The 27,925-nt window shown below is 36.4% G+C and overlaps 1 protein-coding gene across 1 annotated transcript in view; it reads left to right on the top strand.

The window, feature by feature from the left end:
* Nucleotides 1-25,359, top strand: part of ALDH1A1 (aldehyde dehydrogenase 1 family member A1) — a 54,678-nt gene extending 29,319 nt beyond the window's left edge. Inside the window, exons 8-13 of the mRNA XM_021694448.2 lie at nt 2,698-2,800; nt 4,839-5,023; nt 7,974-8,138; nt 13,574-13,731; nt 19,833-19,907; nt 24,744-25,359. Coding sequence (XP_021550123.1) covers nt 2,698-2,800; nt 4,839-5,023; nt 7,974-8,138; nt 13,574-13,731; nt 19,833-19,907; nt 24,744-24,816 — 759 coding nt within the window. The 3' untranslated portion in view covers nt 24,817-25,359. The remainder of the gene's footprint in view (nt 1-2,697; nt 2,801-4,838; nt 5,024-7,973; nt 8,139-13,573; nt 13,732-19,832; nt 19,908-24,743) is intronic.
* The last annotated feature ends 2,566 nt before the right edge of the window (nt 25,360-27,925 follow it).

Below are 27,925 nucleotides of genomic sequence, written 5' to 3'. Positions count from 1 at the left end.
AAATTTTGACTCTACCCCTTTAAGCAGTGTGTCTTCCAAACATTAAGTATCATTGCTACATTTGTATTTCTCATTTTTATGTGAATAATAATAGCTACCTTATTGTACAAAATACAATTGAAGGAGCTAATGAGTAGTAAAATATCGAGCACCCCTTAGGGTATTCAGATGTATCTTTTCATTCCTCCAGGCTTTTGCTCACTCATGGCCACACCTACTGTAATATGGCTTCCACCACCTGCTGCCTCTTTGGCTTTCTCTGCAGTCCCAGGGGCATCCTGAGTTTTAAACCACCCCCCATGTGTGTTCCCCATTGTCTGTGATCTATAATTATGATAGCTCATGCCCATTGCTTTGTCATTTATCTCTCTCCTTTGCTGACCATCCTCAAAGACTGTCCTAGTCACTGTTGTATCTGCAAAAACCAGTATAGTAACTACTTCTGAGTAAGTATTAAATAACTAAATGTAACTAAGATGATTTTAGAGGCCACACAGAAAAACCAGTCTTTCTGGGCTCTCTTTTAGCTTCAGGTTTGTTGCTTGGCAGATAGTGGGAAACTTGCCAAGTGCCATGAAAGAGGCAAACCATGGATTATATCTTTTGTGGTCACGGTAGCAATGACCCTCTTTCTAAAAATGCTTCTGGCAAGGTAAGAATTTTAATGTCCCATTAGATTCATTTAAAACAGAATAAAACAAAACAAAACAAAAAACAGAATCCAATGCACATTGTGCAGGATGTGGTAAATTAGACCATTTTCACTTGCTACTTCTGTCTCACACGACAATGACACAACATCATGGGACATATTGCTTACCATAGTCTCGAAGGTTCTTCTCTTTCTTCATTGCAGACCTCTTTAGGAAAAATAATGAACCTTTACTTTTTTCCAAGTAAGGGAACAAAACCATGGAACAAAATTGATGTTTCCTTGTTTTGGCTTTAACTAGACCTTTGGGAAACCTCAGACCTTTTATTTGCCATCGAAACTTGTACTAAACAAAAGTGTAACCTTTCTCCCTTACTCATACTTCTGGCTACTCTTCATTCTAGTTCTTCCGACATCTGTAGCTTTTAGAAAAATATCTCTGATCTCATTCCCTTCCCTGAGACACAAATTATCTAACAAAGTTTCTCTAGTAAATATTTCTAAGTTAAAAAAAAAAAAGATGAAGAAAGAATTTGGAGAATTTAAAGGAGGAGAAGGAAAGAATGTAGGAAATAAAAAATTCTTAATCATTGTAAATGAAAATTTAAAAAGAAGTATATTGTGGAAGGAAAATGGCATATAAGAAAAATTTCAGATAGGATTTCCCCACCGCAAGTCTATTCTCAGTTTCTTTTTATTAACCTATATTAAAGGATTTGATTTAGCACCTGACATCTTTAGATAAGATAAAAACATTGGCAGCTTAATTATTGCTCTGCTCTGTAAGGCATGGTAGCAGTCAGTTCAATAAGCACATAAAATTCAAACATATGCTCAGCAAGCACCTACTTATCTTTTGTTCAGTTGGGATAGAAGCTTTTTATTAAAATCTGATGTGTCCAATAGGGAAAAAAAAAAAAAAACAACCCAGAAGCAAGATAAAATGAATCATCTTTCAAAAAGAAAAGCAAAGATCATTTAGGACATTAGGACTTCAATAAAAATAGTAAAGAGGAAATAGTTATAAAGCAGGCCAGGTCTTAGAGATGGAAAAATAAAACAACTACAGAAAATAATCTTGATGGGATGGGAGCCACAAAGGAAAAAATGAAAACAATGTCTTTCTCTGAAGAGGGGCAACTAGCATTAAAGAAGAAGCCAGAACAGTAGGATTCCAGCTAACTGAAGCAACAGCACAGAGCACAGATCCAATTTCTTTTTTCTAGCTCCACAGTTCGAAGTTGTGGGGAGAGACAGGAAGGGAGGAACGGAAGGAGGGAGGTGGGGGGAGAGAGAGAGAGACCTGGCAACCAACCGTAGTTCAACAAACCCCCACTGTGACAGAGAGTGCTGAGAAGTAGGCAATGATGGGACTTTATCACTGCCACCAAGGGGGTGATATCTGTTTGGGAAATTGATGTGTTACAAATAATACAATCCAGGGGAGACTGAAACAGTTCTAATGAGGGTTCTATGGGGTGGGGGGGTGGGAATAAGAGGAAGGAAAAGTCATGTCTGCCTAGAGTCAACAGAGCAAGCTTCAAAGAAGAGTTCAGGTATCAGCCGGACCTCAAGGAAGGCTGGGATTGGGGGCGGCCCGGGTCAGGGTGGGCATATAATGAGAAACAGAGATGAGGTTTAGGGGGCAATAAATATGCCAGCTTGGATAGAGTTCTCTGGATTTCAGTAGAGGGATGAAAAGTCAAGTAGATAAGTGATGGTTGGATCGTGATATGTCCAGTCCATAATAGAAAGATGAAGTTCTGATTAAAACGAAAAATACCTCCTGCCCAGTTCTGTCTGTCAAGATCAGCTGTCATCTTCTATGTATCTGTTCTCATGAGTGCTTTTCTGATTCATCATGTTTATGCTCGGGTCGAGGAGCCTTTGATATCTGAAGGCGCCAAATCTTGAGAAAAGCCATTTAATGTTTCTCCCTACTGGAATTTAACTATGGCACAAACCTCATATACATTTAAAATGCTAAATAAACCCGCGTTCAGGAGAGCAGATTCAGCCTCCTCCTCTGTAATGCTCCATTCCAGGTTGGCAAGATGATCAAAGAAGCTGCGGGGAAAAGCAATCTGAAGAGGGTGACCCTGGAGCTTGGTGGAAAGAGCCCCTGCATTGTGTTTGCTGATGCCGACTGTGAGTGAGGGCCACTCTTAACTTTTCACCCCTCATCGTGGTGTCTGGCAATGCCGGACGGTGACCTTGAAGTTTATAAAAGGGTTTGCTTCTAACATCAAAATGTAAGGCATTAACCAGAACCTAGAATGACTCTTGAAAAATCTCTCAAAATGTCCTAATGTGTCACACCTAGACGAGTCTAATGCAGACACTCTTTCTTCCTGGAGTGGAATAGATTGCCATTTTTGCAGCTGAACTCTAGGCAACCAACTGTCTTGCACTTGGGAGCCGTGGTGTATTTTTTTTTTTTTAATTCCATGCCTGTAAATATTAGCATTGGGTTAGGCATGGTGACATACCCCCAGTTATGTTGGACTGGGACCAACTAGAGAGATGGCAAATTTCACATTTGTCATTTCCCTTCGCTCTGGGTCATACACACATTGAATGAAAGGGTCAGAAGAGAATAACACTTAACATTTAAGGAATTTCTCTCCCTTTTTTCCTAGCTCGTGTGGTCGAATTTACATATATTCCATCTATAATTATGATGTGACTCCCCTATACAATATCCCTGGTTCATTCTGATTGTATTATCGAGTAGAATCCCACAATTCTATTCTAAGTGGGAGTCAGTCAGCAGAAATGGATTGTCAAGCATTCATCTAGCTCTTTCTTTGATAGCTGTAGCATGAGGTAATAAACAGAAATGGCTGAGTGTGATCTTAGCCGAAGCTTTTCAGAACACACTGCCTTATTATATATTCCACAAATATGGTAAGAGTCCTGATTTTTACCAAACCTCTCTAGAAACTGTTTCCACTACAACTTAAGTAGGTGCGGTTAGTTCACAAAGTAAATATCACAATACTCAATTGCTATAATGTTGAATTAAATCTCCACCATTTAAAAAATTAAAATGCAGAGAAAACCTCAGGTTGTTTAGGATTTAGTGATGACAACCTATTTTTCCCTTTCAAGCCCCATTCTACCATCTCACATACGTAGATAAGAAGAGTTTATAGGCATATATGAAATAATATGGCATATTTTAAATAAAGTTGGAAAATGTTTTTCCTGGAACAGGGCTGTCAAGGTGGGTGAGTGATTTTGAATATTAATTTTTTTTCAGAAATATCATTTTTCCTATTGATCAGGGCATCTAAAATATTTTTAAATTATTTAATGCAATAGATAGTTCATGTTTTCCAATGAATCATGGAACACTACATCAAATAAACAAATAATGAAAGAAAGAAAGAAAGAAATGGGAATATGAAATACTATCCTGGCACTGTACTAACCTTTGGAATAACCCAGATTAACAATATTTCTTTCCTGTCCTCAGAGAGACCACAACCCAGGGATGGAAATAAACTTTTCTAACCTTTTTTGTTTTGTTTTGTAACACCTCGATTGAAAAACAGTTTAGATACCATAAAATTCACCTTTTTAAAAGTGGAAAAAAAATAGATAGTTCATGTTTTCCTTGTCATTTAGTTAAAATCTGAGACCTGAGATATTCAGTCATCTAACTAATTATAAACGGAGATTTTTATAAAAATGTGTAGGGGTGCCTGGGTGGTTCCGTCAGTTAAGCGTCCACTCTTGGTTTCGCCTCAGGTCATGATCTCAGGGTCCTGGTATCAGGCTCCATGCTCAGCAGGGAATCTGCTTGAGATTCTCTCCCTCTGCCCCTCCCCCCATGTGCATGCGCTCTCTCTTTCTCTCTCTCTTTCTCTCTCTAAAATAAAAATATCTAAAAAAAATCATTTGCGGTGGGATAGGATCTTATGACACTTTCTATATTCTTGGTAGTGTCTATATTAATTTTTTCAGATTCTATATTTGTGGCTATCATTTCCATATTAAATAAAGGATTAGAAAGGTTAATTTGTCACCTGGCTGATAAGAGGTGGGGGGTATTGAATCTACATCTGACTGTGCAACTCATAATTTTTCTATAGCATCCTATTGCCTCTGAGAGCGATGTATACGAATATGTAATCTTTAAAAAAAAAAAATCTCTTCTTCAACGTGAGTATCTTCTTTGCAGTGGACAATGCCGTTGAATTTGCCCACCAGGGGTTATTCTACCACCAAGGCCAATGTTGTATAGCTGCATCCAGGCTTTTTGTGGAAGAATCGATTTATGATGAGTTTGTCCGACGCAGTGTTGAACGGGCTAAAAACTATGTCCTTGGAAATCCTCTGGCCCCAGGAGTCAATCAAGGCCCTCAGGTGAGTATACAAAAGAAGGAATAGCATTCACAGGGGACAAGAATAAAGTGTCCTCTCTAGGTTTGCTTTTTATTGAATAAGATTGTTTCCTTACCATAGATCTTCCTAGGTGACAATGCTGTATCAGTTTGGTGTTTCAAAAAAAAAAAAAGCAATGAATCTAACTCCCAGTGTTAAAGAAAGCTAAACCCTGGGATAAGTACCTGACAATGCCCAAAGGAACAAGGAGGATATGCTACCCGACCTCATGGAGTTTACAGTCTGGAAGAGTTAAAAGGCTAACTTGGGTTTTTCTGCCCATGCCAAGATAGCCAAGTAGGAAAACCTTAGGATTTAGGCAATGCCAAATATTAAAACCTAAAAGCCCTCAAATAACTCAGCTGGTAAATGAAGTAATATGTTGTTTTATCTTAATCACATTATATTTTATATTTTTTCATTGGTAAAGTGATTTTCCAATTTGATTTCATAACCCACATCAAAGGTTATAACATTATCAGAAGTTGCATCTTGTCCTAATGCAGAGACATGGACTTTCAAAATAGAGGCTGGATTTAAAATCTAACTTCCCTGAGGCTCTGTTTTCTCATCTGTAAAGTGGAAGTAGTAACACCAATCTTGCAGGGTCAGTGCACAGTGAAATGCAATAATCTATACAAAGCATCTGAGTGCCTGGTTCACGGTATGTGCTCAAATGTCTGTTGAGTAAATGAAAATTGCATGCTTCCATTTATACCTATGGTGACAATTACTATCACAGATCAATAACTTCATATATCCGCTCTCATTGCTCTTGTTGATCTTTGGTTTCCAAATGATTTAAAGGATGTTTCAGTGTCATTTCTCAAACTTTCTTTCTCAACCCATCAACCCTAAGGAATTAAATAATTTGCACATTCAAACACGTCAAAATGTATACTTTGAGACTCTTACAATGCCATGCCCTATTACGTCTCATAGACTAGCCCATGAGCTAATGGCCCATCACAAGGTAAAGAGCCCCTGCTACATCCTAGCCTTACTGAGAAGTTCCTGAGGGCCAAAAGGAAAGCCAAATTCAGGTATGGCCAATCTGAAACCTTCTGAGGAAGATTTGTATTTATGGTGAAGCAAAATTAGCCAGACTACACTGAGTATGTCCCTAGGTATGACTGAAAACTTCCATCACTAGGCCTAAACTCTGGTGCAAGGCTCTCAGTCTTTCCTGTGCATTTGAATCACCTGAGAATCTCATTAAAAATGCGAATTCTGATGCGGTAGGTCTCGGGTGAGGCCTAAGAAATGCACTTTGCCACCAAGGAACGCTAGAGTGGCTGGCTAGAGAACCACACTGTCAGTAGCCAGACCCTACTCTATGAATTCCTGTATTCTTAGAAGTTATTGACCATCTAAGTTTTCCAACAAACAAATTCTTCCCGCCTTTACCTCCCAGTGCATAAGCAAGACTAGGACTGTCCCCAAATATCCACTCTGGTCACAGGCGGGTACAAGTTATGACTTAGGGAATACATCTTAAAATGAAACGCTCCAAAATCATGATTTTTTGAGGCCATAGTGAGATTAATACTTTGGAAGAGGCCAGAGAAGCTTTGCATGGAGATACATGGATCCTTGGCTAGTTGCTGGAAACCTGAATATTTTAACCAGACAGAACTAACACCACCCCTTAGTCTGGCTGTAGTAAATACTAGGCAGCAATTTAAATATCAAACCAACAGTTATTAAACCAACATTACAACTTCCTTGATCTGCTGGAAATGAAGGAACGTTTCCCTTTGAAATATTCATTTAAATATCATGCACAAAGGAGGACTGAGCAACATTGTACCAAATATTGTGCCAAATTTTAGAAAACGGTTTCTGGTTTCAAATAGCACTTAATCTCATTGGATATGGGAGCTGGGCTGTGTGCAGTTAGTTTGTGACCTTTTTCTGGGATTTGGAAGATGAGGAAGATTGCAGAGTCAAAGAAGAAGATAAAGAGCAACACTTTAAGTAGTGAGAAAAGACAGGCTGAACTGGCAAGAGGCCCTTCACCTTAACTCCTGGATCTTCGATCTTTTTCCTTTAAAACTTAACCCCGGCCACACCTGAGACAGGGCAGTCTTGACCAGTGATTTGGAGTCCAAAAATCACTAAGTTTTTCAGCCTCCCAAAGTTGAGACAATTGAGACAATACATAACCCCAATTCCAGTGCATGGGGGGAAGATGTGTGCTCCGGGTATCCCAGCCCAAACTCGAGTTAGGTTTGCTTTTGTTTTTGCTTTTTTTCCTTATAAAAAATATTGCTTAACAAACCATTCAGGCTCTGTCATTCTTGTCATGTTTTTAGAGGTAGTCTCTGTGATGAAGCGAGATGCTAATAGGACAGGCTAGAAACTGGGATCGACCTACTGAGACTGCCCCATGGGGACCTGGACGGGAGGATGCCCAGGCTGTGGTCAGCATGTATCTGGCCAGAGGAGGTTGTCAGGAATGAGGAGCAAACAGAAGTCTAGGGGTCTTCAAAGCCCTAAAGCATCTGCTTTCCAACTGCCAAATTTCATTAAACCCAGTATCAAAGTTCTCTTCTCCTTTTCCTCTTTATTTCAGTTAGGACTATAGTTTTCAAGTGTGTTTGACTGTTAACAGGCATTTTTTTTCCAGTGAAAATAAATGACAGTAGTGTGAAGATGTTTACATTTGTTCGCAGGGCTGATGTGCTTTGCTTATGTAATGGTAAAACAAATGCTGAATACAAATATTTACCTGTAAGTGTTCTTTCTAGAAAAGCCAGGAGAATAAACACAGAATGAATCTGAGCCTCTGTCAGCTGTTTTGATGGAAGATTTCACTCAGTAACAATACTCTAGCATTTTGAAGCCCTCATTAACAGGCTGGGCAATATATTACCCTTATAAACTTACTTTATTCATTTATTTTCCTTTCCATGTGATATTTTTCCTACAGATTGATAAGGAACAATATGAAAAAATACTTGACCTCATTGAGAGTGGGAAGAAAGAAGGGGCCAAACTGGAGTGTGGTGGAGGCCCATGGGGGAATAAAGGCTACTTCATCCAGCCCACGGTCTTCTCTAACGTTACAGACGACATGCGCATTGCCAAAGAGGAGGTAAATACTTTCATTCTGCTCTGTTCCCTTTGTTGCCATATGTTCTCTATGTGTGTGTACAAAGCCTCCCTTTAAAATTTTCAGTTCTTGGGGAGTCTGGGTGGCTCAGTTGGTTGAGCATCCCACTCCTGGTTTTGGCTCAGGTCATGATCTCAGGGTCATGAGATCGAACCCCGCAACGGGCTCCACACTCAGCATGGAGTCTTCTTGTCCCTTTCACTCCCCCTCTGCCTCCCTTCTCAGCTCACACACACATGCACTCTCTCTAAAATAAATAAATAAATAAATCTTTATAAAATAAAATCCTCAGTTCTTTTAACATCTTTCTTGGTGAATGTTACTTTTCATTTCTGTTACTGATAAATGTCCATTTGTAATCAAGACTAAAAATAGTAAGGAAGTCATGAGGCCAGCCAAGAATTTCCAGCCAAAGATAGATCAGGATGCTTAACAATTTCTAGGGGCTTCTTCCACAGCTTTAAAGTAATGGAAAAGAAAACTTCATTTCGTTGTTGCTTTTTCTCCTCTGGAAATAATATATTCAAAGATAACTGGAAAATGATTACATGATATGCAAGATTTTTTTTTCAATTAAACTTAGTTTGTGATAATTGTAGATTCAACTGTTGTTATGAGAAATAATGCAGACAGATTCCCTTGCTTTTTACCCAGTTTTGTACAAATGGCAACATCTCGCAAAACTGTAGCATAATATCACAGCAAGTATGTTGACATTGAAACAGACAAAACACAGAACATTTCATCAGCATATGAATCCCTCATGTTTCTTGAATAGCCAAATCCGTGGCCCTCCCATAAACCCCTATCCTTAAGCCCAGGCTTTCCCTTAACCACTAATCTGTTTTCCATTTCTATAATTTTGTCATTTCAAGAATTTTACATAAGTGGATTCATACTCCATGCAACCCTTCGGGATTGGATTTTTTTTTTTTTTCACTCCGCTTAATTTTCTACAGATTCATCTAGGTTGTTGTATCTCAGGATAGTTTGTTCCTTTTTATTGCAGAGCAACAAAAATAATAAATGAAATTGGGAAGACTGAATTCCTCTCACTTCATTCTTCTTCAAAATTGTTTTAGCTAACCTAGTTCCTTTGCTTTTCCATATAAATTTTAGAATAACCTTGTCCATATATATTTTAAAAAATCTTCCCGGAATTTTCAGAGGAATTGTGTTAAACGTGTCTTATCAATTTGGTGAGAATTAACATCTTTATTGTATGGAATCTACCAGTCATTGAACATGGTTTGTCTATTTATACCTTCCTTGATTTCTTTCATCAGGATTTTATAGTTTCCAGTATATGAGTCCTAAACATGTTTTATTGAATTTATGCCTAAGTATTTTTTTGAGCTATTGTAAGTAGAATCTTTAATTTTTGTATGCATACGCTTATTGCTAGTATAAATAGTTATAACTGATTTTGTATATTTTCTTGATGTTGCCAAACTCAGTAATTCTAGGAGGTTTTTGGAGATTCCTTGAGAATTTGTATGTAGACAATTGTGTCATTACAAATAGGAACAACTATATTCCTTCTCTTCTCATTTGTATGCTTTTTATTTCCTTTTTTTGCCTTTTTCATTTGCTCGAATTCTGCACTATGTTGAATAAGAGTAGCAAGAGTGAGCATCTTTGTTTTGTTCTCTATCGTAGGGGAAAAGCATTCAGTCTTTGTCACTGAGTATGATATTAGCTGTGAGATTTTCTTAAATGCCCTTAATCAGGTTTTGGAAGTGCCTTTCTATTCCAAATTTGTTGAGAGGAAAAGGAGGATGGATTTTGTCAAATGCTTTTTCTGCATCAACTTAGACGATTATGCGGTATTTTTTCTTCATTCTATCAGTGTGGTGTCTTGTATTAACTGATTTTTGAATACTGAACCAGCCTTATATCTCTGGAATGATTCTCACTTGGTGATAGTGTATAACTCTTTGTGGGTATTGCTGAATATTATTTGCTAATACTTTTTAGGAATATTTGCTGTAGTTAATATTGGTCTGTAGTTTGAGGGATATTGGTCTGTAGTTTTGTTTGGTTGTTTTTATTAATAATAAGAACCATTTAGTGATTGCTCACTATGTGCCAGATATAGAGCTAAGTGCCTTATAAACAGTGTAAAATATAAATATATTCTTATGAAAAATAATAAGTATAAATGCTTTATTTATGTAAAGATTTATATTTCTGACATTCCTATTCATTTTTATAAAGTTTAGTGTATATTATACATGTATATAAATATATTTATATAAAGAAATAAAATATTTAATATAAACATGAAATATTCTTATTTAATTCTCATAACCTCTTGAGAGAAGTATCATTATATTGTTTTCTTCTCATAGAATTTCTCCAATACAAGAAGAAAGCCTGTAGTCTTTTCTTCCCAGAGATAAATACTCTCTTTTATTATTTTCACCTATTTAGACTGGTATTTTTTTCTAATAAAAAATCTCAGAACATTTATAAGGTGTATGATTCCTTTGTTACATTATAATGATTGGAAACTAAATAAAATTAAACATAGTATTCTGATCCAAGAATTTTCCTAAATAATGACATAGTAGTTGTTTTCAGTTCCTACATGTTATATATATTTTATTACCCCTGTGAATAGAACATGTCAAACTTTTTAGAACCTTTTTGTACCTTTATGCCTTTTATATCTTGAGTTCTCCTTTGAGCCGCATAGTCAACTATGATTTATGATTCTTGTTATCAATCTAAGTAGTAGATAAAAAACCTAAGGCCCAAAGTAGGAAAGAGCTAGGTCACACGCCCAGCTAAGCAGCCTGGAGGTATAGTCTAACTCTCATGACCACCATTCCCCACTCTTTCTATGTGACCTACTGTTGCTTATATTGACTTCATTATCCACCCAATCCCACCTAACCTAACAGTGTAGAATCCCATGGAGCATGTGGGAACCATTCTGTTAAAAAGTGATAGTGTGTTAATGTTAGAAGGAAGATTATGGATAACTCAGGCCAAAAGTCAAATTTATAGATGAGGTAATTGAGATCCAAAGAGCTTAAGTGACTTGTTACTGTTATGGAATTATAGCCTCATAAAACTGGAAGGATCTCTTAAGCTCACCTCTCCAATCCCACTATGATCATTGGTTTGCTCCTGGCCATTGGCCAGCCAGTGTCTCTTTAAACAGCATCATCAACAGGTAACTCATTATTTCTTAGACTTTTCTGTGTCTGGACAATGCTAAGCACTAGAAAGTTCCCTCTAGCTGCATATGAATCCCTCCTCTTAAGTTCTGCTTGTTGGCCTCATATCTGCACTATGCCCTTTTCCGCATAAGAGCCATCCATGTATTTGAAAATAACATTCATTCCCTACATGGCTCCTCACCCTCCATATGCTCTTGGCCCTGTTTTCAGCTCTTGCACTTCCTAATTTTCCTAGACAAATATATTGCTGTTCAATATTTGGTGAGCACAAACTAATTAACATTAAGAAGATGTTATCCAGAGACATGATATATAACTATATAACTAGGAAAGGCTAGTTTGCATTTCGGAATTATAAATAATCTACCTCATGGACAGAGGGGTTTTATTTTTTTTAAGATTTTATTTATTGATTTATTTTTTGAGAGAACACGAGCAGAGGGAGGGACGGAGGGAGAGGGAGAGAATTCAGACAGACTCCGCAATGAGTGTGGAGCTTTACACGGGGCTCGATCTCATGACCCTGAGATCATGACCTGAACTGAAATCAAGAGTCAGATGCTTAACTGACTGAGCCACCCAGGTGCCCTGGACAGAAGGGTTTAAATAAATACAGAGATAGATTCACTGGCTTTGGGCTATGAAGGTGTCCCATAATAAACTATAACAAGAAGGCACTGCCAATTCAAATGTACTGAATCATAATCTTTCATCCAGTGAATTTATATTTCATGTTTATGATATGATAGAGAATCTAAAAGGGTTATTTTCTTTACCTCCCAAAATGCCATCAAGCAAGGGGGAAAGTGCATAATCAAATTTGCAAGCAGTAAATAAACAGGAAAAATAAAACAAAAGATACATATGGATAATCAAACATAGTTTCTCAACACCAATTCAGCTGTCAACTGATTTTTTTTTGCATTTATTTGCATGTAAATTTTGCATGTATTGACAAATATTTGTCTTATTGGATCTGCTGTTCTTGCATGCCATGGGAAAAGATAAAGGCAAAAAAATACATTCAATCAAGGAAACATTTATTGTGTTCCTGTAATATACATAGTAGGGTAGCTTGTTTGCTGCTTCAAAGAAGCCTTGAAACATGTGCTTTGTTCAATTAAAATTAGGTAAGATATTAACACACTTATTACCATAGCTGCTATGTATCTGGTTCCCAGGTTACAACACAATAATTAGATTTACAGCCTTAGGATTTATACTCAGCCTTTGTGGTATTGTAACCCCCAACTCCAATATTTAGATCAGTGATGAACACCAGAAAACTCTCTTTTCTGATTTTTGCCTCCCACTAACTTACATTTCTCAGAAAATTTTAGTAACACTCAGAAGGACCCCTCTTTGCTTAATTTTAATATATGTTTTACAGAAACATAATACAGAAGCTTAATTTTTAAGAGAAAACCCACTTGTTTTTCTCCCATCTGGGGATGAGATACAGAATAAGTTGACTTTGGGCTGAGCTAACTAGAGAATCTAGCAAAAGTGAAAGAACAATTTAGGTTTGAATGAGCAAATTGGGAGTTTGTTTCCCATCCTATGATTATAGTCATTATTAATGAACCCATGCTTTAGTTAGTGGTTGAGGATTTAAGCTCTTACAGTAATGGATCATTTTGCTTGGTACATGTAAGTCGCTTAAGATTTGGCTGAAGAACAGAATCCGAACAAAAATTCATGTTGTTTCAGCTAATTTGGCTGATTATAAAAAGATCTAAGTCCAGTAAAATAGGTGGTATTTCAGTTGATGATACACTGATATTTAAAACAAAATAATTATTATCAATTATTACTTATTCATTTATCCAGTAGAGCAAGCATTACTTTCTTGAGTTTGCTGTTTATGTAGTGACTTGATGTGGAAAACTAGGGAGAGAATATAAAATATTCCTAAATGTAAAAGAAACTCTGAAGTTAATGACTTTATACACAATGGTAAGTTCTTGGAAGTCTAATTCCAACAACAAGAAAATTAATATTACCTTATTTATTTCTACCCCATTTTGTTCCAAAGGGAATTTAACACATTACCATTGCCTATCTTAACCTCCCATTCCAGCAGCTACCGTTTTGATTCTTACACTTTGAGATGCAAAGTAAAATCTTAGTTTATGGTAGTTTGTAGGAGAATAAAACTACAATACCATTTAAGATATTTAGTTTTAACCTGTTACTTTGACTTATTTCATTCATTTTTTTATGGTATAGATATTTGGACCAGTGCAGCAAATCATGAAATTTAAATCTTTAGATGATGTGATCAAGAGAGCAAATAATACTCTTTATGGCTTATCAGCAGGAATCTTTACCAAAGATATTGATAAAGCCATAACAGTTTCCTCCGCTCTGCAGGCTGGGACAGTATGGTAAGTCAAATCTACATATCGTCTTTTCAGCGTTAATCACATTAACATGTTACTTTGAACTTTGTTCTTTATTTACCTATTTATTTTTGAGGTATTGACATTGTATTATTTTCAGGTGTACGATACAATAATTTGATATTTGTATACACTGCAAAGTGATCACTACAATAAGTCTGGTTATCATCAGTCACTCTCCAAAATTAAATTTTTTTTCTTGTGATGAGAACTTTTAAGATTTACTGTCTTGGCAACTATCAAATATGCAATACACAATTATGTACTGTAGTTGCCATGCTGTATATTATGTCCCCATGACTTATTTATTTTATACCTGGAAGTTTGTGCCTCTTGACCCCCTTCACATGTATCTCCCACTCCCAACATCCTACCCCTCTGGCAACCACCAGCCTGTTCTCTGTATCTATACGTTTTGTTTTTTAGATTCCACATGTAAGTGAAATCATACAATATCTGTTTTTCTCTGACTTCTTTTACTTAGCATAATACCTTCAAGGTCCATCCATGTTGTCACCAATGGCAAGGATTTCCTTCTTTTTTTATGGCTAAGTAATATTCCATTGTACACATATATCACATCTTCTTTATCCTTTCATCTGTTCATGGACACTTAGGTTGTTTCCATATCTTGGCTATTGCAAATAATGCTGCAATGAACATAGGGTGCATATATCTTTTTATTTCCTTTGGATAAATACCCAGAAGTAGAATTGCTGGATCATATGATAGTTCTATTTTTAATCTTTTGAGGGGCTTCCATACTGTTTTCCATAGTGGCTGCACCAATTTCCATATCCACCAACAGCACAAGAGAGTTCCCTTTTCTTTGTGTCCTCACCAACACTATTATTTCTTATCCTTTTTAAACTAGTCATTCTGACAGGAGTGAGGTAAAATCTCAAGTGGTTTTGATTTGCATTTCCCCCTTAATGAGTGATGTTGAGCATCTTTTCGTGGGCCTGTTGGCCATCTGCATATCTTCTTTGGAAAAATGTCTAATGTAGATCCTCTGCTCATTTTTTATTGGACTCTTTGTTTTTTGATTGGTTATTTGTTGTATGAGTTCTTTATGTATTTTGGAGATTAATCTCTCATTGGATATATGATCTGAAAATATTTTCTCCCATTCAGTATAGATTGTATTTTCATTTTGGTAATGGTTTCCTTTGCTGTGCAGAAGTTTTTAGTTTGATGTAGTCCCCACTTGTTTATTTTTGCTTTTGTTGCCTTTGCATTTAGGGTTAGATTCAAAAATTTATTGCCAAGACTGACGTCAAGTAGCTTATTGCCTATGTTTTCTTCTAAGAGCTTTATGGTTTCAAGTCTTAAATTGAAGTCTTTATTTTGAGTTATTTTTGTGTATTGTGTACAAAAGTGACCTAGTTTCAGTATTTTGCATGTGGCTGTCCAGTTTTTCCTGCACCACTGATTGAAGAGACTGTCCTTTCCCCATTGTCTATTCTTGCCTCTTTTGTCATAAATCAATTACCATATATGTATGGGTTTATTTTTGAGTTCTCTATTCTGTTCCATATAGTGACAGTTTTACTTCTCCTTTTCCTATTTGGATAGTTTTATTTCCTTTTTGTGCCTAATTGCTCTGGCTAGGACTTCCAGTATTATGTTGAATAAAAATGATGAGAGTGGACATGCTTGTCTTGTTCCTGATCTTAAAGGAAAAACTTTCAGCTTTTCACCATTGAGTATGATGTTAGCTATGGGTTTGTCATACATGGCTTTTATTACGTTGAGCTATATTCCCCGTATCCCCATTTTTTGAGAATTTTTATCATTAATGGATGTTGAATTTTGTCAAATTTTTTTCTGCATCTATTGAGCTTATCATATGATTTTTAACTTTCATTTTGTTCATGTGGTGGATCATGATGATTGATTTGCAGATGTTGAACCATCCTTGCATCCCTGGAATAAATCCTACTTGATCATGATGTATGACTCTTCTAATGTATCATTGAATTTGGTTTGCTAATATTTTGTTGGAGATTTTGCATCTGTGTTCATCAAGGATATTGGCCTATAATTTTCTTTTATTGTCATGTCCTTGTCTGTTTTTGGTATCAGGGTGATGCCGGCCTCATAAAATGAGTTTTGTCTTTAAATTTTTGGAAGAGTTTGAGAAGGATAGGTAGTAAATCTTTGAATATTTTGTAGAATTCACCAATAAATCCATCTGGTCCTGAAACTCGTTTGTTGGGAATTTTTTGATTACTGATACAATTTCCTATTAGTAATTGGTCTATTTAGATTTTCTATTTCTTCATGATTCAGACCTGAAAACTCTCACTTTTTTTAGAATTTAATCATTTCTTCTAAGTTGTCCAATTTGTTGGTGTATAATTATCCATGGTATTGTCTTATGATCTTTTCTAATTTTGTGGTACTGGTTATAACTTCTCTTTCATTTCTGATTTATTTATTTAAACCCTCTCTTTTGTTCTTGGTAAGTCTAGCTAAAGGTTTGTCAATTTTGTTTATCTTTTTAAAGAACAGGCTCTTAGTTTTATGGATCTTTTCTACTGTCTCTCCATTCTCTATTCCACTGAGACCTTTCTTACTTCCTTTCTTCTATTAACTTTAAGCTTCATTCTTCCTTCATTTTCTGGTTTCTATAGGTGTAAAGTCAGATTGTTTATGTATGCATTCATGGGGAAAGGTGAGTTCAGGATAAACCTTGCTACTATCTTGGACCACACCTCACTTTGAATTTTTTCAGACTTTGATTTTTTTCATTTGGAATCACATGGCCTGCTGGACAAGCAGTTACTGCCTTAAAACCAAAGCCAAAATGAAACAAACAAAAAACAACAACAACAAAAAGCAAAACAAAAACCCTACTATATTGGAAGAACTTTAGAAGGTTATTTTCTCTGTATCTAGCCCCTAAATTGCTTACCCCAAATATTTTAATGTTTGGCTAATATAAGTGTTACTAAATAATTTTTAGGTACTTGGCACTGCGCTATACACAAGGGAGATGAACTTCTGCTTTAATCAATTTAATTATATAGTAGGACAATATTTACTTGATGCTCTTATGTCTGCAAATGTTTATTTCTTATATCGGTTTCTTATTCTGGGTTTATTAGAGATGTCTGAAGGTCTTAATTAGGAAGAACATAGTAGTTTTGAGAAACATGTCTCTTCATTTTTAACCTGATTTATACATGCTTTATATCTGATTTATATTGTATCTTCATTTATATCTCTTGATTTTTATACTTTAAGGCCATGCCTCTCAAACTGTTGCACCTCTGCCCAGCCCCCAGTGTCCGGACTGCTTGGTTGGTAATTTTTACCCCATCGAAACTCACTTTGTCCCCTCAGTCCATGTCAATATTTAAAGATGATTTTCCTTCCAGATAATCAGTCACACCTACTCCAGTTAAAAATCCATTAGACAATGAAAAGTATTTATCCTTTTATTTATTTATTTTTATTTTTAAGTGATCTCTATGCCCAACATGGGGCTTGAGCTCACAACCCCGAGATCTAGAGTCATATGCTCCGCCAACTGAGCCAGCCAGGTGCCCTGAGGCTTCACAATTTTGAGGAAAAGCAGCCCGCTGTTTCTTTCCCAACCCTGCATTACTGTGCAAGGAGGCTGAAAAATATTTATCCTTAAAAGGGACAGCCAAGCAGTCCTTGCCCCACTGTGTAGCTCTGGAATCTTTTTTCCCAATCAAAGAGAGAGTCACCATTTAGTCAGTATACTCTATGCTAGGCACTGTTCTCTGTTCCTTATGTTCATTATCTCATTTCACCTTATAACAACAGTGTAATTGTTATGTCAAAGTTATCGATGAAAAAAACGAAAGTTTAGTGAAGTTAAGTCACTGATCAAAGCTCACACAATAAATGGCTGCTGAGACGCAGACCTATTTCAGACTCGAAAGTAGTGATTCTCAACCCTGACTGTGCATTAGAGTCATCTGGGGAGCTTTAAAAATAATAATAAACTGATTTGACATAGGGTGGTGACCATCAAATCCATCAATTATATCAATCTCTGCGATTGAATGTGGACTTTTATTTAAAGGTTTTTATTTAAAGAGTATTTTTCAAAGCTCCCATGTGATTCTTTGTGCAACCAGGACAGAGAAACTGCTCGAAAGCCTGATTCTTTCTATAGTGGGATGTTTTCTTTCCAAGACTTAAAATCAAGCAAATTCTTCTTAAATAATCAGTAGGGCTAGTGATTAAAGTGCAATTTTCCTATGATAAAATTATTAATAAGATTCAGCATTACTATTACATGTATGTATATTATCTCCAGTTACTAAAAACTTCCACTATATAAGAAGTTTTGTCAATTTTAGTTGACTATAAGCCACTATAAGAAGCCACTATAAGAAGGACATTCTATTAAAAAAAAAAAGTACCTGCTATGCATCACCTTACTTATGCCTTGAAATAATCTGGTTAAATATTATCACTTCCATTGTACAGAGGAGAAAATATATGTTTAGAGAGGCCAGATACCTTTCTCAGTATCACCTGGGTACTAAGGGGGCAAAGCCAGGGCTCGTGGGCTTGGAACCTCCCTTCTTTATAACAAGAAAAGGCTGTGGAAGGAGAATCAATTGGCAAGGCTGATTATTTTGAAATTAATAGTTTTCTCTAACTGAATATTTCTTAGTTCTCCATTTACTTAAATGAAAATATTTTCACTTCCAGGATAGGATCAAAAGAGCAAACTCATTTTCTGCACATTTTAACATAAAAAGACAAGTTTCAGGTTTTTTACTTCGGAATGTTCTATGCCTGCTGGATTGGACTGAGCATGTGACATCATTCTGCCCAGTGATGTGGAAATCCCCAGTCTGGAATTCCTCTGCTATTAAAACAGAGGCATATTCTTATTGTTATTTATTCTAGAACATAATTCTGTTTCTGGCATTGTCCCAGACATAGTTTCCACTTGGTGTTTTCAGGATAATTATTGAGTCCCAGGGTTGTTGGGATTTTACCCATCATTTCAGAGTAGGGATCTGGTTTTGTAGTAGAAGAACAATTAAACAAACCTAGACAAGTTGTCTTTTGAAAGCATACATTTATTTAAGGAACTATGCTCCAGAAGGAGAGACTTGGATAAGAAACTGTGGTCCAATGAGAACATGGAGCTCTGGGAATTTGGATAGTAAATGCTTTCACTGAAGAAATGACTGAATATTATCTCAGGATCAAATTCATAATCCAATTTGCATGCATAATACAATGTATCTAGAAGTCACAGTGTTGTTCTCCTATTGTAGCAACATCAAGGGAGAGGAAATATTTTAAAAGAACATTGTTTCTCCTTCAAATAATATTTTTTCTCCTTACACGTAATGAGAATCATACAGGTAGTTAAATTTTGCTCTTCACCTTGGCCACCAGGAGACTGAAAGCTAAACAAATTGCTCATGCCCTGCAAAACTGTATTCTAAATTTTCCTCCTTGTCTTGACCTTTTATCATAATTTTTCCTTTAATTCTAATTACTCATGTTTTTGTAATTATATTTGTTCATAGAACATCTTTAAACATTTTATGAAATATGGCAAGGGATAAACTAATAGTGAAATCCAACTCCTGCTAAGTCCTATTTAAGTAATTTATTAAACGAATTAATGGAAAAAGTGAACTGAGTAATGTAATACATATTACAATTGCAAAAGATGATTGATTCTAGCCTGTTATGTACACAATCCTCAAGAGAATTACAAGGCTTATGAAAGCAGTAAAGAACACCCACCCAACAAACTCCCGTTCTCTGGCAAACCATATCCTTTCTCCTATGGCATGTTGGTTATACTATCTTTTATATTTCAAACTACAACTTCTCAGGGACACAATGTACTACCAAAATGACTCTCCACACACAGAGCTGTACCATTCTATTTCTTTCTAGGCAGTACATATACATATACTTCCACATGCTAATTTATAGTACTGCTTTAAAAAAAAATAACAATGAGTATGTTATATTGAAATCAACAGGGTTGTTAAGGTTGTTAAAATTCCAAATTCAGGAGTTATTTCCTAGGTTAAATATGATCTATAATACACTTCTTTTTTTCTCAGGGTGAATTGCTATAGCGTGGTATCTGCCCAGTGCCCCTTTGGTGGATTCAAGATGTCTGGAAATGGAAGAGAACTGTAAGGATAACTTTCTATTAAGATAAATGCTTCCCTTGATCAAAATGATTGTCACCCCAGCGAATCACTCCGTAGCTGCTACTTAAATTAAAACCTGCCTCTGTTCTTTCCTGGAGATTCGTACTGTCAAATAGCTCTTAAATGCTGGATTTAGCCCCTAAGTGCAAAAAAGTAATGGCAGAAGGGAAATATATTAAGCTCCTACTATTCATAAGGGACCATACATTACATTGGTTATTGAAATATTGCCTACTTTTAGAGTTTCTTTCTGTATATAAGCATGTAATCTCTCTGGGAAATGTTTCCAAAAAGGAAGCAAAAACTACAAATTGATTCCTGTAGGAAGTGTGAAAACGTACAAACACTCTAGTCATTCAAATATACCTCTTAAGTAGATTAGTGCCTTTATCGCAAAAGCTTCTCAGTGTAGGAAGAGTAATTCTCATTTGATGAAATATTTTGATATGGAATCTAAAGTTTTAAACGATCCGAATTAGTTATTTTTGCACTAAAATATAAACTGAAAAGGAAATTTGACTAAGGAAAACATGTTTTATAGTCATGACTAGATTGAGAATATATATATAAATTCATTTACAAGCCTTCAAGTTGCTTTTGAAACCTGGGTATATAGACTTTTTAAAAATGTGCATATACATATGTATACACAGAAAGTGGTGACAATATATTTGGTTAATTTTGTTACCAATACTTTTTAAAAGTCATTTTGTTATCAATACATTTTAAAAGTCATGAGGAATAAAGACACATCATATACAAACCTTATGGAATCAAACATAGGAAAGCTGCTCATTCTGTAAATAGCAAGTAAAAATGAGTCTCAGTTTCTAAAGGTCATGAATACATTAAATAGCCATCTACTTTGTCATTTAAATAAGTCAGCAAAATTACAATGAAGCAGTCATCTTTGGGGAGCCAGTAAAAAGGAAGAATGATAAAATGATCCATCCTCCTTCTCAATATATGTTCATTAAGTATTTTTGTGTATATTAGGGCCTCGGAGCCCAAGATACATGATACCACATCCCATCCTCCATATAATTGTGGTGGCAGGAGAAATTTGTAAAAAAAGTCGTGCAAAATAACCTACTCACACTATGAAGTAAACAGTCATAGACGGGGAGTTCTTAAGTCATGGAGGTAGAAAATCAGGTAAAATGCAGAGCACAGCACCGAAGGACAGAAAATCTGGGCACCACCAGAATATAACATTCATGGAATTGCTCCACTTCTCACGGTTTTCATCTGTCAGATACAATCAGCAATCGCGGGTGGGGACAGGAGGGGGAGAACAAAGTAGAGACTCTATGAGCTCCTTTCCATACTTAAGATGCTGTAGTTTTAACCCTTGTGGGAACTCAGTGGATAAGAACTTACTGGCAGCTGACAGAGTCAGAGAAGACCTCACAGAAAATACAGGACTTGATCTAGGGCATGAAACAAATGTAGGATGTCAGGAAGCAGAGAAGGGAAGCGTTCTTGAACAGTCGGTTACATGTGGCATGTTGGGGGGTTCGTGAATTTGGATGCCTGGTGGGGATTTATGGTGTTGGAGAATATGATTTCAGTTAAATAGGATACAGATTAAGAAGTCTTGTATTCAAGAAAATTGGCTTACATTTTGTTAAGGAAGCAGCGAAGAGCCACGGATATCTTTAGAATGTTGGTGGGGAGAGAGAATGGCAAAAGCTCAATTCATAAAAAGAACATGGTGTCCCAGAGGAAGGATGATGGAGCACTAGCCGACCTGCACTTGAATCCCAGCTCCATCTCTTGCTAGCCACACAGCCTGGTTTGAGCCTCCGTTCCCTCCTATTTAAAATGGAGATGCTAACAACAAGCCTCCTGAGAGTGAAGTGACAAACTGTGTGTCCATTCCCCAGTATTCTGTGACCAGGTGGGGACTTGGCAAATGGTTCTTTCATTCCCCGGTTCCTTTTCTTTATAATATCCATTATTAGAGAGTCCCTTTGCAGAACTAATTACTGTACAAAAAGCTGTAACAAAGGTTGGGTTATTCTGAAGGACAGTTAACTCATGGCTGGCCCAGCTACCTAACACATTTTCCTAGGAATGTTGAAGATAAAACAATCAAAAGGGACAAATTGACTAAAGTAGACCAAGTATGTCAATTTTGTTGAATACAGTTTGGTCCAACTTTAAGGTTGAGGCATAAGAAAAGCAAGTAAGAGAGAGAAATGGAAAAATAAGAATCAAACATTAAGGGAGCCCCTGGGTGGCTCAGTCGTTAAGCGTCTGCCTTCGGCTCGGGTCATGATCCCAGGGTCCTGGGATCGAGCCCCGCATCGGGCTCCCTGCTCAGCGGGAAGCCTGCTCCTCCCTCTCCCACTCCCCCTGCTTGTGTTCCCTCTCTTGCTGTCTCTCTCTCTGTCAAATAAATAAATAAAATCTTAAAAAAAAAAGAATCAAACATCAATAATTTCTTAAAATTCTGTTATGTGAATATAGATAATTTCCTTCTATATCTATATAAACACAAAGAGAAGAGTAATGCTGTAATTTTTTACTGCAAAAACTCTGGCTGAGGATGCTGTTAATGTCTACCTGAAACCAAATTTGGTGAACTTAAAACAAGTCATTTGCCACAAGATGTTTAAAGAGAATTACCAAAGCAATAAACTCACATGACTCCCAAGAGTTCAATTACAATTTATCCTTAGAGATAGAAAGGTATAATTGATCAGTTGGGAACAGAGTCCTCAAAGAGCCAAAAATAGTGGTGCACAGATCTCAGCATGGTTGTAATACTAAGTGCCTGGACCTGGGATTGGGTTTCCGATCATGGTGCCTTCACTGGAATGAGTCAAATGATAGAAATTCCTCCCTTGGTGTAATTGTACTAGTTTTCACTTCAGTTAACATAAGTCACTGGAGACTTTACTAGTATACATACCATTGCATTAATTGGTTCTTGGCACCTTCACAAGATACTTCTTTCCTCCTGTCCTTTGCAGAATAAGGGGAGCATGAAAGTGTTATAAACTACTGGATTTATAGAGAAAGCTCATGTGAATATTTTTTTGTTCAGTTATATTCGCCAAGTCAGTCCAGCAAACATTATCCCCGTGACTACTTAAGTAGCACCAGGCTCAGTTCTGGGTACAGAGTGAAAAACAGATGTAACTTGCTTACTAGGACCTTATTACTACAGTGTGGACCCAGGTGAGAAGCAAGGGTGTCAAGTAGAAGTTTGTTGGAAATACAGAATCTTGGACCTCTTGCCAGACCTAGTGAAACAGAATCAGCATTCTAATAAAATCCCAGGTGATTGGTACCTTGAGGATTTTAGAAGTACAGGACCAGTAACTCACAGAGCAGCAGGATAAAGAGAAGTGTCAAACAGATGTGTTTGTGTTATATCGTAGACACAGGAATGTCTATGCATCGTAATACTTAGGAGCAGGACTTATTTCAGCACCAGTATAACAATAATCACACTTAGTACTCTCCTGAAAGTTTCAAGTGTCCATGTCACCCAAAATACAATGGAAAGGCCATTGGCAAAAATCATGGGTTAATTTATCTAACTTTGTGATATAAAATACTTACTAAAATATTATCCTTTAATGGGTTTCAGACAACTGAGGCTAAGTCCTTTAATTACTTTGAAGAACATGTTCATTGAAGCTTTTAGAAGGTATTTTCAGAAGCTTAATTGCCCAAGAAAATAATCAGCGTTAAGAGGATTAGGTTACCCAGGAGAAAAAGATGTCTTCTACATACCTGTCTACAGCATCAGAAGGAAGGGGTAGAAAAGGATCAAGATCATTTTCCTCTGTAAGCCTACATGTGCCCGAGTGTTATAATTTTAAGAGTGCTGCTATGTACATGCAATTCAATCCTCTCATCAAAACAATATAGAGAATACGAACTCAATGCTTTTAGTCATTTCTTCAAAAGATGGCAAATCCCAGTTTCCAAACCTGGTGGGAGCTCTCGATAAACCCAATAACGGGATACCAGGATCCTAACTGATTGACTCAGGTTAATTCTTGATCACTTGGGTTGGATTTAAGAGTTATATAAGCAAATGGCAGGGGTTGCATGAATAGAAAAACCCCAAAACCACAAAAAGCCCAAAGGTCTGAATTTGGGCCAATGAACCCTCTCTTCTCTCTCTCAAAACAGACAAACAAAAAAGACAAACAAACCAACTCTAACAATAAAGATCAGGGGTTTGGTTTTGTTTTGTTTTCCCAAAAATCAAGAGATACTGTTAAAACTATAGCTAGAAAATATTTTGTTTCAAACCGTATCAGGGCACGTTAGCATGAAAATTCCCTCTTATCATTTCTGGGCCAATCACACACAATAAAAATGTTAAGCTAAGCTCTACTTGAATTTATAGTTTTACTCCACTACTCAAGTGATTATATATTACGATTTCTTCTTTTGTACTATTATCTGTCTTATGTATTCGAACCTAAACTAGAAATGGTAAGATTCTTGTTGGACTGAACTGTCTTTTGTGTGTGTGTGTGTGTGGTGAGCTTGTTTATAGTCAAATAGAACGATGTCAAAACTAGACAATTTATGTGAAAATCAACAGAATGTAATAGTCATTTAAAATGCCAAAAAAAAAAAAAAGGGCTTGAAAAGGTTCCGCACAGGGGGATTTATGTGAGACCAGATATCTTATGGTTGGCTGGCTACTATTTGAAATCCCTCTGTACACAGAAAATATTTTCCATTGTCCCTAGCCAGATAGGCAAGAACAAATTTGTACTAAATCATGGACTATGGTACATTTGCATTGCTGTGCTAAATTCTGTGGGTTTCTCCCCCTCTCTCTAGGGGAGAATATGGTCTCCACGAATACACAGAGGTCAAGACGGTCACAATGAAAATTTCTCAGAAGAACTCATAAAGAAACCACAAGAATGGAGCAAAGAATCCTCAATGACTAAGCATCTCCTATAGTCACTAATATATTGTAGTGGGTTTTAAATACACAATTGTTCTTTTCTTGATTTTTTTTTTAAACATAAGCTAATCATATTAGCATTAAAACTACACATAGAAAACTTGACATGTAGCTTATTCTGAAAGAATCCTTTATCTTCTGATATGTGACCCTCAAGTCCTATCTGTAAAACAAGGATGGAGCTGATGTGAGATCTCTCCAAGCTCCGTAATAGTTATGTGCTTCTCCTTGTAGTTACTCATCCAGGATAATCATGTTATAGAAGAGGACCAGTTGTCATGTAGCTTCTTTCTCTAACAACCCCTTTAAGTCCTTAACACACCTTTGAGCTGCAGAGTAGATATGTTCTGTTCGCAGTAGTTGTGAAGTCATTGGAGTTTGTTGAAATGTTTCCTTGAATGTCATGTCTGCTTGTCAAATGAAGCAATGCCTGAAATCCTTAGCTGTAATCTAAACATAAAGCTTAATAAAAACAACCTTGCATGATTTTTGTTAAGTTTGAATTTTTTTTAAAGAATTTATTTATTTATTTATTTATTTATTTGAGAGAGAGAGAGAGAGAAGGAGGAGAACACGAGCGGGGGAGGAGCAGAGGGAGAGGGAGACGCAGACTCCACCCTGAGCAGGGAGCCCCATGCGGGGCTCGATCCCACGACCCTGAGATCATGACCTGAGCTGAAATCAAGAGTCACTCAACTGACTGAGCCACCCAGGCACCCCTGGTTTGAATTTTTTAAGTAGAAGTTTTGGTTATGGTGATTTACTCTCCCTGTCACTCAAAATCAGTGTTAAATTGGGTATAAAGATGTACTGAAGAATAAAAGTCAAATTCACTCATTCTCAACTAGGTAAAGAAACATATTTTCTTTTCCAGAGGAATTTTTGAAATCAATAGCAAACGTTCGGGGTAGGTGGCTTCAGTCTTTCAGCCAACATTTATTGAGTTTCTAGAAGGTTCTGGGTGCTACATTAGGTGTGTACTATATGTTGGCTAACGGAACAACAACAGAAACAAACAAACAAACAAAAAAACCAAATAGTTGAATAGTGGATGTTCCATTACCTCAAGATGATTTGATTTAGTGGAGAACAAAGACACCATACAAAAAAAATTTTTTTTTTAATGATGGGTCATAGAAAGGGAATGAGAATTCAAAGAAACTGAAGAGCATGGTAATAATGTACCAAAGGGGTAGGGATGACCTTTAACTGAGGGAACTGGAAATAGCCTCTTGAAGGAAATTTGACTGGATTTGAGCCTTAATAATGAGCAGATTTGCAGTGAATAAACATACTCTCTCTCTCTCTCTCTCAGGACATGTTTCTTTGGGGAAAAAAATGGGAAAAATTCTATATCATATTTTCCTCTCTAGGAGTTTCAAATTGCACAGTGGTGTGTTCTAGATTCTGAGTTCTACAACTTGTTTAGTCTTGTTTAATACAGATTTTCTCCCAAATTTATTTAACCATAGACTTTCCGTTTCTCCCACCCTCATTTAATACCTATTAACACTAAGGAATCCACATTGGAGGATGCTGTTATACGCAAAATATTAGCACTGAGCATTCTGAGGAGAGAGCTGGGGGTCAAGGAGGAGCAACTGGTACAACGCTCTCTGTGTAAACTAAAGAAGTTACATATTGATACCCTCATACAAAGAACTTTCTGTCTGGGATCCCATGTAGAAAGTAAAAATAAGTGAATATTTTGTGTGTATACATCTTTCAAAATGTTCTTAGTTGCAACCTAAAATTTAAGCTTACTAATGTTTAGGATAACATTTTTTTTTTCAGATTCAGATTTTATAAATATAATTGCTTGCCATTTTACTTTAGTAGACCCCTCAGTAACACCATTGTTACAACATATAATAGCTGCCAGAGTGGAGCACCACTGTGTGTGAACAAATGGAATTCTTTGGCTTCTTAGACCCGAAATAATTTCAACTCCAATTGCAAAAGTTTCTCAAAATTGTGTGGGCCTGTAAGATTGGCAATCAGGACTAACTTGTAAGATTTGGGACACAATTATCACTTTGAAAACTGGAGGAATCCAAGGCATGAGGAGAACTGAAAAATCTCTGGACGTTGAGAAGAAAAAAATACCCATATACAAAAGAGGGTTGTGTTTTCCAAAAACCAGACAGTGTCTACATTTTTAAGAGATGTGTTTAAAACCATGTATAAATAAATTAATAGGTAGATAAGTTAATATTGTAATGGCAACCCAACAGAACATTTTAAAATGTAAAACAAAGAGGGTGAAAGACAAAAGCCAGAAACAAGTTTAAATATTTGAAAATTAAATCTTCATAGTATAAATAAGACATTACAGGATTAAACAAAATATCTGTTTTATATTGGCTTGTCCTGAGCCTCTAGGCATTATTTGTCTTTCTTTTCCTCTGATTTATAAAGCTATGCTCACAATATTTCTTCAAGCCTTGAAAAGCTGAAGGGTATTTTATTAGCCCATGTGCTACAGAAAATATAATAAGGAATTTTATCATGAAGAATTTGGTTCTGCAGTCATTAATATGATATCATTGTCCTCAATATCCACATGGTAGAAAGTATTTTCTGCTCCAGGAATACTAAAGGAATCACAAAAGTTAAAACTAACTGTTCAGGCAGAGGCAATGTTGGGGATCAGATGCAAATTTTCAAAAGTCCTAGTGTCTCCCCACCTCCTTCCCCTCCCCTCATTTTTTTTTTTTTTTTAAGAATACATGCTTCTGCGTTATATTGTAATAGCCAAGGAGAAATTGGGGGGAAATATTTTTCTTAGAATTTTTTGTGGCCAATTGAAAAATAGAGCTAACTCAAAGTAGGGGATTTTAGCCATTTCTTTACATACTTGGAGAGAGTGATGAACCTAGAAGACCCCTTTGCCTGGGTAATGCGTGATTTTTTTTGAGTCTCATTTCACTTGGACCTTTAGAAGTGCACCTCCCATACCATCTCCTGAAAGCTTTTATCTTCTGGGTTTGTTTTTTGTCTTTTCTTTCTTCTTCTTCTTCTTCTTCTTCTTCTTCTTCTTCTTCTTCTTCTT

Source organism: Neomonachus schauinslandi, chromosome 13, assembly GCF_002201575.2.
Source record: "Neomonachus schauinslandi chromosome 13, ASM220157v2, whole genome shotgun sequence".
Classification (NCBI taxonomy): Eukaryota; Metazoa; Chordata; class Mammalia; order Carnivora; family Phocidae; genus Neomonachus; species Neomonachus schauinslandi.
This window is presented reverse-complemented; position numbering and strand designations above follow the sequence as displayed.